This window comes from Condylura cristata, unplaced genomic scaffold (assembly GCF_000260355.1).
Source record: "Condylura cristata isolate star-nosed mole 26May11 unplaced genomic scaffold, ConCri1.0 scaffold00035, whole genome shotgun sequence".
NCBI lineage: Eukaryota > Metazoa > Chordata > Mammalia > Eulipotyphla > Talpidae > Condylura > Condylura cristata.
In genome coordinates this window covers 6568183-6582118 of record NW_004567136.1, presented here as the reverse complement: position 1 = coordinate 6582118, position 13936 = coordinate 6568183, and the positions used below count along the sequence as shown (strand labels likewise).

Sequence of the window (13936 nt, the reverse complement as noted above, 5' to 3'; positions counted from 1 at the left end):
GGAAGACAAACACCCTTCAAACACTCGGCTGACCCTAAATGAATGATACAGGTTTAAGCAATGCTCTAGGGAAAGGTGCTAGGAACCCCAGGAAGAAAAGACAGCAGGAGGCTGAAGGAGATAAGCAGATATTTCAGCCACTGCCCACTCCAGAGGAGTCAATTTGGTATTGAGTGTTACCTAGTTAGAGACCGTGGTAAATATTTTAGTCTTTGGATTAACCGAAAAGGGTCATGATCTATTAGTAAAGGCTATTTACTATCTAAGTGATTTCTTCTTAGGTCAAGGGCAAATCAGAAAATAACCATTATCAAAATGAATAATTATATCAGCACAAATTCAAACTCAACCAAGTACTAGAACAAAACTCAATAATATTCAGAGATAAGGGATTCCAGAGTTTCCATCATGTGACACAATGATATCTAGTATACAATACTAGACTTGCAAAGATATGCAAAGAATCAGTACTATGGGGCTCACTGTAAAATAATTTCAATCATTGTAAGTACCACAGATGACCTATATATGATAACTAGTACAAAAGAGTCAAAAGTAACTCGTATAATTATGTTAAAGATGAAAGATAGATAAAATGACTGAAGAGATGAAGAATCTTAGACTTTTGTAAGCAGTAAAAAAGAACCAAGTGGAATTCATAGGACAGAAAAATATAGTATCAAATTTTAAAAATCATTGGCTGAGATTAACAGTAGATAGTAGATTGGACATAAAAAATGAGTGGAATAGTGAACCTGAAGACCATGCAATAGAAATCAGGAAGCAAATGGAGAAAAAAAGAACTAAGAAAATGAACACAGCCTAATGATACAGAGATATATTAAGCAACCTAACAACTATATATTATACACCAAAAGAGTAAAGAGAACATAGGGTTGAAAAAAATATTTGAAGAAGTATTGAAAGAAATTTTTCCTAATTTGATTTAGAAAAAAAAAAAATCCAAAAGCAAGCTGTAAGCTGGATAAACATGGAAAATTACACCAGGGTGACACTGTAGTCACATCAAAACACAGACAAGGAAAAGTATTACAAAGTAAGTTAGGGAGGACAGATTTTATTGCATAAAGGGGATAATAATACAGATGACAACCAACACATCATCAAAAATAATAGATGCCAGAAGACAAACAAAATAATATCTTCCACATCTTGGAAGAAAAACAAATCTAGCTAGAATTCTCCTTTCAAAAAATTTATTTCAAAAGTGAAGATGAAATAAAGACACCTTCAGATAAAAATAGATAATTTCTACTAGCCTATTTGCATTTTAAGAAATACTAAAAGAAAATCTCAGGCTGAAGCAAAATGCAAACCAGATGGAAATCTGAAGCTAGAAAGTAAGAAGGAACACTGGAAATAGTAAATTATGTAGGTAATTATATTTCTTTTCATAAGTATTTTAAACTTAACTTGCTTTTAAAGCCTCAGTATGAATACACTGTGGGTTTTTAACACATAAATTCAAACACATTAAAACAATAGCACAAAGGATGAGAGTGAATGTGAATCCAATCTATTTCAGGTTCATGTATTATACATGAAGTTGTACAATCATGACTCCAGAGAGTGTGGGTAACTTAGGATATGTACTGTGATCCCTTGAGGGGCGATTTAAAAAGGAGGTATAAAGAGATATAGCTCATGGTCAGCTTCAGGGCGATACCAGAGGAAGTCTAGAGTGTGCACCCGTGTGTTCCGTAGGGGCTGTATGAGCTGCCTGCATTTGCCCTGCCTCAGGGTGGGCTTGGAGGCGAGGACAAGAACAGGTGGCTGCCTGTCGGGGGTGGCCGAAGCCGCACACAGCAGCTTTAAAAATGGCTGCCACCGGTTCCCTGGGCAACCCCACTCTTGCCTCTCCATGACCAGGCCCAGCCTACTCCCCTAAGTGGCACACCCCAGGCTGCAGATCCTATAAGGCGTTGCCTCAGCATCCCCCCAGCTCAGCCAAGTTCTCTTCCACTCCCTCATGCTCTTGCCCTCATGGGGTGCTTGCCCTGGCTACTCCCGGGGTCCCTGTCTGCCTCTGTTATCGCAGTAAGTGGTCCTGCACTATCTTCCAGATTGGCCCTGTTCACTCCAAAGACATGCTGGGCTCCTGGAACCACCCCACTGCGTCTGTCACCTCCTTGACCCCCCTCAGTGGCAGGCTGGCATTACAGGTGCAGTACACGCTCAAAGGCATTAATTGCATTGACTAAAAAGTACTCCTGTACGCTGCCCTGGAAGCAGGGTGCATGCTCCAGAATGTGGAAAATTTGGGCATGGAAGTTTGCCTTGAGTGTAGAGCCCCAGGTGAGAACCGCCCCTAGCCCCTGGCGGTGCTTTGAGTCTGTCACTGCACAGCTCCTCATCACAGTCCACGCGCAGGCGTCAAGTCATGTGTCAAAGCAACACACGTGGGTTTATTCTGCTGCTGAGTCTCAGGGGAAGGGGCGGAGGAGCTCACAGCTTCCTGCAGACCGTCCTCGGCCAGCACTTCGCACCTGACTTCATCATCACAACAGACCTGGGGCCGCATCTGCAGCATTGCGCTTCTTCCCACACAGGGGGAGACACCTAGGCTCAGAGAGGCTCCAGCAGTTGTCTGAGGATGCACAGCCAGGGAGTGGGGACTGGCTTGCAGGGCAGCCCGGTCCTAAGCTTGTGGGGAGACTTCTCAGGGGTCTCCACTCACCATCGAAAGCTCCAGAGAGAGTGCACACATCTCAACATACAAGAGCGTGGGACAGGACAAACCCAGCCACTCCAGAGATGGCCAAGGGAAAGCATAGAGGAGAAACCTAATTCAAGTAAAAATTGAGGGTCTACTTTTCAAAACTCAAGAAACTCCCCAAGGACTGGGTGATCTTGGGGCTACCTGGCTCCAACGTCTCACCTCGTGCTGCTGGTAGCAGAGTTGAGGGGACTGCAGCAAGCCCCCCAGGGGGCTCTGAAGAGCAGATTGCGGGTCCCCTGGGAAGGCGGTGCCCAGCATGTCAGCATGGGCACCCTCAGCCAGAGCCAGGCAGCGCCCTGTAGCTCTCTGGAGAGGCAAGGTCAACACTAGCTCAGGGGTGAGCACCTGACTGCCACACCAACCCCTCGCTGAGTGGAAATGTTTGAGTCTCGTCCCCAAAGACCCCCCACCTGGCAAGGGGAGCCTCATTCATGAACGGAGAAGCCAGACAACAAAGCCAGCCACCGGGGCAGGGCCTGGAAGAGCCCTGCTCTCCACGATGGTGCACAGGTCAGGAGCGAGCAGGAGCTGCTAGCTTCTGGGAGCCCCCAAGGGGGCAGAGCGAGCGGGAGCTGACCCCAGTCACAGTGCACAGAGCCCACGTAGAGCCACTGGTGTGACAGGAATGTGGCAAGTCGGCGTGGCTAGGGAAGACCCAGCGTGTCCGGGGGACACTGTGGACTGTCTTCTGGCTGATGAAGGACGAGGGCGGAGACGGGCCCGTCAGGCTGGGCCTGAACCAGAGCTAAGGGGTCTGTGGCCCCAAGTGCAGGCTGTGAACTGTCTGGGAAATGTCAGGGAGCCCCGGAAACTGCGCAGGGAGAGAATCAGCGTAGCCTGTAGGGGGAACACTCTGTTGACAGGGGTTAAGTCGGGGGAGACTAGCGAGACCAGGGGACAGAAAGGGGGTGGCTTCCTGACGGGACACGCGGAGCTCAGGCAAGGAGAAACAACTCTCTGCCTCAGGCCCCCGTGGCTGTGTGGCGGCCGCCACGGCGCAGGCCAGGGCGAGGCCTCAGGCCAGCTGAGGCCAACAGGGGTGGAGCTGCCCAGCTGGGTAGGAGGGTCCCTGCCGCACCCGCCCGGCCCCGCTGCATGCCCCTGGCCTCACCTCCTATCTTGGCGTTGTAAGCGATGCCCACGATGCAGAAGGAGTTGTTGGCTGAGGCAGCCACTTCTCCTGCACAACGCGTGCCATGCCTGCCACAAAAGTAAAGACCAAGTTAGGACCCAGCCAGGCGATGAGTGAGCCGGGGCGTGGCCCGCGCCTTCCTGAGCCGGGAAGGGCACTCAGCCCCATCTCCTGCTCAGGGCGGGCGCGCCGGGCCAAGCTGTGCACAGGCTGGGCACAGACCGAGCCTTCCATGAGCCTTCCAGGCATCGAGGAGCTGGGGCTCCCCCCAGCACCCCCTCCCCCCATTTTCTGATGTCAGCACGGTCCAGCACGCACAGGTGCGGTGTGAACACCCGTCTGTCTGACAGGACACGTCTGTCTCGGCCCCTGGGCCACTCCCACCCGACGCTCACCCGGGGCAGACCTCTGTCCCTGAAGCAGAGCTGAGGAAGAGCACTCTAGATTGAATGCTCAGCAGCAGCTGGGGGCTCTCACGAAATTACCAGAAAAACAAATTGCTTTCCTCAGTAATGACCCCATTTTCCAGTGTGCCGCCTTGGGTCAGTTCCTCTAGCGGAAGATGGGCGAGTGGAAGCAGCACGTTTTTGGACTTGAATTACTGGTACAAATTTGGAAATGGCGCGGGGTCTGTGTTTGCCCTCTGGAAGGGCGGTGGCTCTCCCGCTCAGGGCAGCGGCCGCCCCCTGCCAGGGCTGCTCACAGGCACCAGCCCCTCTCTCCTGGGCCCCAGGCCTGCCCTTCAAGGGTCCCCGCGGTGTCTGGATCATTCCTCCGTGCCCCCAGGACTCAGGCTGGAAAGGAGGAGCCCTCCCCCAGGCGTGCGGGCCGCAGAGCAGGAAGGGCCCCTTGGGACGTGAGGCAGGGACCGTGGTCACCCGCGGGCGGTGCCTGTGGGGCTCCCGGGACAGTGACCTCACCGGGGGCCAACCCTTGGCCAGCACCAGGCTTCACACCCTGCGTGGGATCCGCTGAGAATTAAAATCCCATGGAGGGAGGAGCCTTGGCCAGAGAAAGACAGGCCTCTTGTTCTCCTGGCAAGGCTTTGGGGAGCATGGCGGGCTCAGGGTCCAGGCATGTTGTGGAGGGTGGGTGCAGGGCAAGTGAAAGTCACCTCCCAGTACCAGGTTTGGGGAAAGACCCAGCCCTGGGGGTGCCACTCACAGAGCCGAAGCCGCCTCATCTCTCCAGACCTCGTAGCTGGCTGGGGTGACTCTCACCCCTCCCCCGCCCCCCAGCCCTGGGAAGTGGGCACATCATCGCCACTGAAAATCTCTGGGGTGCTCACGGGCACTCAGTGAGGTCACCCAGCCTGCACACAGCGGCAAGTTGGGCAGGGCCGGGATGTGAACCCAGACTTACCCAGGGTCCCCCATGGCCCTTCCAACTCCTCAAAAAGCAAAGCGGGGAGCCCTGAAAAGCTCAGGCCTGTGACCACGTGCTCCAATGACCAAACTGTGGCCTTAACTCAGCTGGTCACAGAGACCTTAAGTGAAGGATGGTTCTTTCGAAATACTCTGACAAGGCTGGAGGCAGGAGCACCCATCAACAGCAGAGGCTAACCCCAGGGGCCGCCTTATGCCTGAAGGGCTCTCCCAGGGGCGCCCCTGGCTCTGGGAAGCCCTCAACCGAGGACGGGCAACTGCTGGCAGCTGCTCCCCTTTTGAGGGTCCCTCCTGTGGGCCCACACACCCCCCTCTGCTGGGGAGGGAAGGAAGCAGCAAGGAGAGACCAGAGTAAGGGGCGTACTTATTTTCATTGCTGGCGTCATATCGTGGCGATGGATCGAAATCATTCCCGTTGACGTCGTAGCTTGCGTAAGAATCCTAAGAAGTGAAATCTGAATGAGTGAAGAGAACTGGCATGCAGCTGACATCAAAATGAATCCCATTTAAATTACTTTATGCTTCTGTTGGAAAACAGAAAATCACACTCGGTACACGCTCTCACTGTAACTATCAGCTTATATATATATGTGTGTGTTTAATTTTTTTCATACAAGAACTGGGTACAGGCCAGAGTACATGGTGTGAGAAGATTCACCAGAGACAGAATGTGAGCAGAACGGAAACACACTGCTGAGGGGGTCAGTGGGGGGACAGGAGAGGTCAGCTGTGCCACGTGGGTCACTCCCTGGCAGGGAAGGAACTCAGGCCTTTGCGGTGCCGACACTGAGACGTAACCCCTGCGCCATCAGGGAGGCCCAGAGACCCATAGATATTTTCTGGCGGTAGACTACACAGAACCTAATTTACATCCTGACCATTTCTGATGTATAGTCCTGTGTAGTGGCCCTGAACACACACTTGTGCAACCATCACCACCACCCACCCTCAGAAACTGCCCACCAGCTTCCCCTCCTGAAAACAGAATCTCTGGGCCCACAGAACGCGAGCTCCCCATTCTGCTATCTGCTCTCCCTGCTGCTTGTGTCTGAGGGCGAGGAACCGGGCAGTGCAGCCTTGCATGTCCCTCCTCTGGGGACTGACCCTTCACTCACTGAACATCGCGCTGTAGGGTTTGTCGGTGACAGCAAGTGTCACACCTCCTGGTTCTTGCCTGTCCACAATAGTCACCTATGTGCTTGCTCATGGGCTGATCAGTGGCGCAGCCACATAGCTCCATGTCCTCCTTTTCACAAAACAACACCAAAGCCCTCTGGTTTTGTGGTTGCAAACGTCCAAACTCATCTGCAAGTGAACGGGCCGCCACACGCTCGGGCATGTCCCAGGCGTGGGGGTGGGGGGGCAGCGGGCTCCTCAGGACACAGACTGCATGTGTCTATCTACTATGGGCCAGACTCTGCTTTATGGTGACTCACGTCATCCTCACGTAACCCTGGGAGACTAGTCCTCCTGGGAACCCCACTGTGCAGATGAGGACAGTGAGGCCCAGAGAGCGTAGGAACTTGTCCCAGGCCTCAGGCGTGGTAGTTGAAGCCCAGAGCGTCGGAGGATGAGGATGAGTCTCCCAGCATGTTTCCGAGTCCCTGCGCATCCTCTCCTACGATCTGGTGGTTGCCTCCCACATGCCGATGAGTCCTTCTGCAAAACCCTCTTCCCTGGCTCCAGGGTGGGGACAAACATAGTTTCACCGGCCCGGCACTTCCCACCCTGCCTAGCATCTAGCGGGAAGAGGCCCCCGATTGTTTGTTACTGTGTCTTTAGCTGAAGACCAGCACAGCTGGAAACCTGGCGTGTCACACCCTGCAGACTCACATAATTCGGGGCCAGGTCGGGGTGATTCCTCTCGATGCCGTCGTCGAGGATGGTGACCACCACGTTTTTCCCCGTGTAGCCCCTCTTCCAAGCCGCCTGGACGTTCATTTCTGATCGGCAGCGACTGTTCTTGTCGCCACAGTGCTGTGAACAGAAGGTGGATGTTGCAGACTGGATGTCCCTGCAAAGCCCCTCGCCTCTGCCGGGACCCCGGCCTCCCGCCGTTTCCACAAAGAGCAGGTGCAGGGGGTAGGGGTGGGGAACCCCGCCTACTTCAACACCTGGCACTGTGTCTGCCCTTTTCCGGGGTTGCCCTCCCCCAGGCCCTCTGTGCAGGGGCTCCCTCTCACCAAGTAGACCTGCTGCTCGCACGGAGCTGCTTCCCTACTCAAGGAGCTCCCCAGAAACGTTCACATCACTTCAGGGAAAGATCCACATGAAGCCTGGAGCTGCAGAAAGAACCTGGTCTTGCACTCCATGTGAACCGACTGTTTCCAGTTGGGAGAATTTCGCTTTGTGAGGCAAGTGAACCCCATCTCAGAAACATACCAGTGCTCTGGTGAGACGCTCCCACCCTACTCACCATGTACCACATGTTGGACCAAATGGGGTCGTTGAAATAAAGGGCCTGAGGGTCGCCTCGAGCCTGTCTCTTCACCCTGCGTTTCACTTCTTGCTGTTGGAGCCATCTCACCTGCCAGGGAGAGACGCGTGATGGCCTGAGTTGGGGTCATCTCCCCAGGGGCTCTGTGCCACACCATTAACTTAATGGTGACATTGTCCATGTTTGACAGACAACATTTTCTTTTCAAAGTGACCACACTTGAAAAATGTTCTGTGGGAGGAGAAATGGCAGCCATCTGGTAGATTCTGAAATCAAAGATTCTGTAATGTCGCCAATAAATTATCGGCTGATCCTTGTCCTGAAACAAAGGGAACTGCACGTAGGGAAAGCGTGAAGAGGGGAGAAACCGCTTGATCCCCTGGCTATTGGAAGTCGGAGGTGAGATGTTTTGCAGTGAAGACCTGATAAGCTAATTATGAGAAACTGGACGGCGGATTCTTGAGTAGCCACTAGCAACTGTAGCAAAAGTTGCAGGGAAAAAACTCTAGAGAAGGACACAGCACAGCAAAATATTAACAGCAGGGTCCTCCCTGGTGCCCAGCGGGTTGAGGCACAGCACTAAGAAGCTAAAGCCACTGCAGCATGAGACCCACATGGCTGGCAGACCTCTCCTGACCCGCCCGCTGCTCCCCTCAGCAGTGTACTTTGTCGATCTGCCTGCTCTGCTCCCCACTCTGTCTCTGGTGAAGCCTCACACTGCCCCTGCACCTCTGGGCCTGCACCCCAATTCTGTATGAACAAATAAATAAATCTTAAAAAAATATATATTAACAGCAGCAATTCCTGGGTTTGACATTATTGTTAATTAAATTTTTTTAATGATGTTCAAGGTTTGCTGAATGGCTTTCAATGAGATCTACCTTCACAACCGAGAAAAAAGTTGGAGAGGTGGCATAAATAAGCTTTCAGAGCAGGAATCAAGGATCCAGGCTGCCTGATTCGAGCTCCAGCCCCACACACTCTGGCTGTGTGGCTCAGTTAGGTTCTCTGGTCTCAACTGTCCATCTGTCCATCTTGGTGGACATTGCTAAGGGCGGTGGTCATGAGGGTTACGGTTTATATAAAGCACTCAGACCCTGGCCCAAGTCATCGTCGTCATTGTCAGCATCGCGTGTCTCTGTGTGTGACACACACATTCTACTCCAGCTGGAGGAGTTGTTCTCTGGGAGAGAATAGGCACCACAGAGGATAAGCCTCGGACGCATCTCCCTGCAGGAGGCTGGGCAGCCTGTGGCCTCGGCTTCCAGCCTGCGGATTGAGGATCGGATCCGCCATCTCACAGACCCCTGGCACTCAACAGCTTGTGATACTGAGATCTAAATTCCTGATAATACAGGCTGCTCTCAACACGTCATGGGGCCAACTTTCAACAGCAGAAAAGCTAAGAGGCCCACAAACTGCCCAAGTGGTGAATTTAAAGAGACATTTGCTCCTTGAGAAGGGTAATGGCTCTCACCTGGGGTAATGGCTAATGCACACAGAAATAAGCGGGGGGGGGGGGGAGACACCTCTTGCCCCAGGTACCTCAAAGAACAGAGTTAAGTCCAGGAAACCCCATATGCAAAGTCTGTGCATATGAGCGTGCAAGGTCTTCCCTTGAAAGAACGAGTCTACAACTTCACCAGCATTTCAAAGGTGCCTCTGATTCCAAAAATGGTTAAAAACCTCTGAACTGGAGGTAGACCAGGCAGCAGAAAGTGGCTGAGAACTTTGCAGATGAGGAATTACTGCACCATCTTCCCAGAGGGCGCAGGGGACGAGCCTCTCAAGGGAATGATGTCAAACGGTCCAGTGAGACCCTCAGCTCCCTATACCATCTTGAGAGGGATGGTGTACATCTTCAAGGGGTACAGGTTGCTTTGACAACCACACAGCTGGAAACTCATAAGCCAGGACACAGAAGAGAAGAGGAGGGGAAAACCTAAATATGGAAGATCAATTTTAAAAAAGCTGTTCTCACTTGGCCTAGACACCTGCCACCCTCTCCACGTCACGGAGGAACCGGGACCTCTGTCACACCTGGAACAAGGTACAAGCCCTTTCTCCAGTCTTCCCCTTGGAGCTAAGCTACATGGCTCGGCGGACCACAGCTCAGCACCAGTGAGATACGACAGCAGTACTCCGCTGATTTTGGAAATTAGTCAGTGGGTATGAAAGGGCTTTGGGAAATTAGATCTGATCACACATTTGCAGGCTAGCTCCTACCCCTGAAAGGAAATGCCTGCCACCTGTCTGCATGGACCCAGGCCGGCGGCAGGGCCCAGTGCCTCTCTCCCCACGCAGACACCAGGCCATCACCGATGCACCCTGTCGTGCTAGGCATCAGCGACATAGGGTGTGGCTCCCAAACCCTGGCCCTCCGCAGGACTTCATCGTCATTTAAGCAAGGCAGGCCACCAGTGACTTCTAAAGTAGTTAACTAGCGCAAGGTGGTAGGCACACACTAACAGATGACTGGTGTGAATCTGGCCTGAGAAAACTGAGACAGGTCCCCAAGAACACTCCTGTTACTACATAGTGTGTGGTCTGCTGGGCTTGTCAGGGAGTAAACACAGCAGAGACGTGGCCTTGGCCAAGAACCATGCCGGCCGTCACTGTCACACAGTGGTTATAACCATGGACCCTAGGCTGGCGTGCTGCTGGCTCCAAGCAGGCCTCTCGTGGATTCTGGAATACTGAAGCCCTGCTCCCCACGGTCCATCTGCAGCCCCTGACAGCCTTGGGCCTGTCACTTACCAGATCCCAAGCAAACCACACACTCATCCTTCCTGCCAAATCTGGCCATGGCCTCTCTCTTGTCACCATCTCCAAAATGACTACGGAGTACATGTCACAAGAAAAAAGATGGGGGCAGAGGCGGGCTCAGACACATGTGAGAGCCACTGGATTGACAGGCTTTGGCACGTTCTGTGCACCTGGCGCCTCAAAGAGAGACTGGAGCCTTCAGGAAGGTACTTGCCCAGGGTGAGTGTATGCACGGACCCCACAGGGCATGCTCCAGTCCACCATGCTCCCCTCTTAAGCTGGCACGGGAGCCAGTAGCTTGACAGCCGGGCCCCGCCTCTCCCAGGGTCCAGTGGGGAGGCAGATGCTGCTGGAAGAAGGTCACACATCTAGAACATACAACTGCTAGGAAGAGCCAGCTGCCCAGTGGCAGGGGCACTTGAGGAGGCAGTGGGAGGGCAGGCTGTGTGGACGCTGCTCAGGGGAATAAGCCAACGTCATCTGAGCAGGATTTTAAAGGCAGTGAGGCTGGGGAGGCCAGACCTGGGGCCTGGGAGGTGGGCATCCCTAGCGAGATGGCACCATCGCACACATGCTTCATAGGAACCCTCAGGCGTGGCCAGGAGGTTCCTATGGGGTGCCACCAGCAAGCTAGTGAGGAGGACAGTACAGTGGTCCAGCAGAGGGGGTCGGGAGCCTCGGAGACACAGGGCGTGGCTGGCTGGTGGAAGAAGCAAGGAGACCGCACCTGGCCTCGGGTCGCTTGGGCGCAGAAGGCAGAGCTGGGGTCAGCGGTGGTCATCTGGGTTTGGGACACACTAACCTTAATGTCTTTGAGGTCCATCCTGCTACAAACAGTTGGGTTGGGCAGAAAGAGCCGAGACAGCTGCACATTCTAGGTGGGCAGGCCCACCGGGCCCTGGAGGGCAGCCCTGCCCTGCCCCGAGCCGTGACCCAGTTCATCAACCCTCAGACCAATTCGATTGGTTACTGTCCATGCACCTGTACTTGCCAGGAACTTTGTGTTTGTTTGCATTTTGTGTGGCGCTCGCTCACAGAGCTGTCAGATGAAATTCCATCTGTGGTTAATGGGAAGATCCACTTCAACATTGCGTCACTACTGAAGGGAAACCTGAGCTTTGATTAAATTCGGGGTCGGGGCAGGGGGGAGGGCGTCAAAGTCCCACCCCACACAACGGAACGCCGACTTCAGGGGTTTGGGCAGCTTCCAACTTCTGAACTAAAGCACTGAGACAGGCCTCGCCCTGAAGTTTCCCCACACCCGCCCCCTGTTCAGAAGGAGCCACTGAGGGCCTGCCTCGGAACAATTTCCCCTTCCTCGTCCTTCATCGATCTGGCTGAGAAGGGAAGGGCTGAACCAGTCATCGCAGTAAAATGTGAGGGCTGGGAGGTGCAGGCGGCCACATCCAGCGATTAACCAGCTTGGAACCTAATCAGAAAGAGTCAATTAAAAAAAATTTGTGAGCCCTTTCAGCTATTGGCTGATGTTTCTGTAATATCTACCCTTCTCCAGACTTTTGGCAAAAGAGCAAGTTCAAAACAAATGCTTTCCGTTGGCTTAAATGACAGCTCTTGCAAAGAGCCAGCCACTGATCCTGCAGGCTGAGAACAGGGCTGCTCTCCCCAGGAGAGAGCTGGGCAACAAAGCCCTTTCAAAGATCGTCGACAACATCAAGGAAAGGTAATTAAGAGAGGAAGGAGACGACTGCAAAATTCCAACCTTGGTTCAGGGTAAAAAGACGCTTCATACAAGAGAGACAGAGCGGGGCGGGAGAGACTTCCCAGAAGTCTTTATCTCCCTCTCTCTGTGGCTCTTGTTTTCATTTTGTGTTAACAGACGTATACACACTATCAGCTTTTATGTGACGTCAGGGCAGTCTGTAAATGCCATCACTTATCAAAGCACTTTTATACAACATGGACTGGAGCTAATTAAAATCAATGCCATCTGCATTCAATTGAACTTCATCCTGAGCCCTATAACATTCATTTCCAGTTGGGTCATTCCAGCACAACGGCGGAGTTGCACTCCGATGTCTCCAAATAATATTAAATCATCTTTTCCTTTCTTAATAATATTAATTACACAGCTCTCCGCATGCTTTGCTAATGCTGGAAGATGTGGGGTGCACGGCAAGAAAAGATAACACTAAATGCTTCCAGAAGACCGCTAATTTTGCCCCATATTTCATCAGGACGACTTGGGCAAAGTAAATATTAGTCAGACTGACAGCTAATTGATTTGGTTTGCATTAAAACGAGACTGATTTAAACGAAGGTATTTCAGTTGCGATTCTGAATTCATAATTGGTTCAGATGTCTACATGCTTTCCCTGGGGCTAAAAATTTAATTAGAACTGTGAGAAACAACCAGCCAATCGTGTGGAAGTCACAGGCGGAGCTGGAATGTGCAGGTTGTTTACCTTTTCTCTCCTTTGTCTTTATTGGCAGGATGCTGTGATAGTGGTCCTGCCAGGAGCTTATTAAGAAGCTCCGTATAAAGGGGATTTTATTTGAGAAAAACTTAGCTGCCTTGGCTTTGGCCTGCAAGCTCTATCCTTCCATCTCCTTCGAGAACACAACCAGTGAATATTTTGGCTTCATTCCCAAACCAAATGTCACACTTTGCAGAACACGCTCTGATGGTGTCAGGGGCAGCTTTGGGCACCCCCACCCTGCCAGACTCAAGCCCACCCAGGATCTTCTCTACTGCCATGCAGTCTCAACCCTGACCCACTGGGGGGCTCACCTGGCACAGACACAGATGAGAGAGGTGTCCTTGCATCTCCTGGGGTACCCAGCAGGTGCACAGCTAATATTTTGGGGAAGGGAAAAGCACTCCAACTGGCTTATTGCTACAAGTTTTGAAACTCAGTTACTAAAAGTAAGACTGTCAACAAAATGTGGGTTAAGTCTCGGATTTCAGTTCTGCCTTAGATCCTATTGCAAGATGATTTAATTCTCAGATGTCCCAAACAAAGGGGACCAGACGGCCCAGTGTCCCATCCTCACACCATGGTGGGGACGTGCAGACAGCTGCCCCGGTAGTAACGTGTGTGGTCACTAACAACGTTAAGGACCTTGAAGAACAAGCATGTCGTCATCACAAGACCTATCACCACTTGCGTAAAGTCAGATTGCGCTGTAGCAACTCCCTTCCAGCTTGGAATTTTCTCCACTGCAAGCCTCCGCCTCCCAACTTGCAGCTCACTGGCCCCTGGGCACAATGCTCAGAACCTCCTTCCACCTCGTCTCCAGGACCCCAGATACTGGTTCTGCTTGTTCCTCTCCAGCACCCCCCTTCTGTGAGAGTCAGAGCCTACAAGGTGGTTTGTTCCTGAAAGGAGGATCTGCAAAGCCTGCCTTCAAGTTCCACCGTGGGAGCACAATCAAGCCTCACCGCGGCACCAGCGGGTCCAGCACCAGCGGGTCCATGACGACGTATGCAAACGTCGTCAACTCTTCACATTTCCTTC

The 13936-nt window shown here is 52.4% G+C and overlaps 1 protein-coding gene across 1 annotated transcript in view; it reads right to left on the bottom strand.

Annotated features, from left to right (window-relative positions):
- Positions 1–13936, bottom strand: part of PCSK6 (proprotein convertase subtilisin/kexin type 6) — a 103709-nt gene that overhangs the window by 87483 nt on the left and 2290 nt on the right. The window contains exons 3-6 of the mRNA XM_004693085.2: positions 7674–7784; positions 7091–7234; positions 5622–5698; positions 3852–3940 (exon numbers count right to left, since the gene is read on the bottom strand). Coding sequence (XP_004693142.2) covers positions 3852–3940; positions 5622–5698; positions 7091–7234; positions 7674–7784 — 421 coding nt within the window. The remainder of the gene's footprint in view (positions 1–3851; positions 3941–5621; positions 5699–7090; positions 7235–7673; positions 7785–13936) is intronic.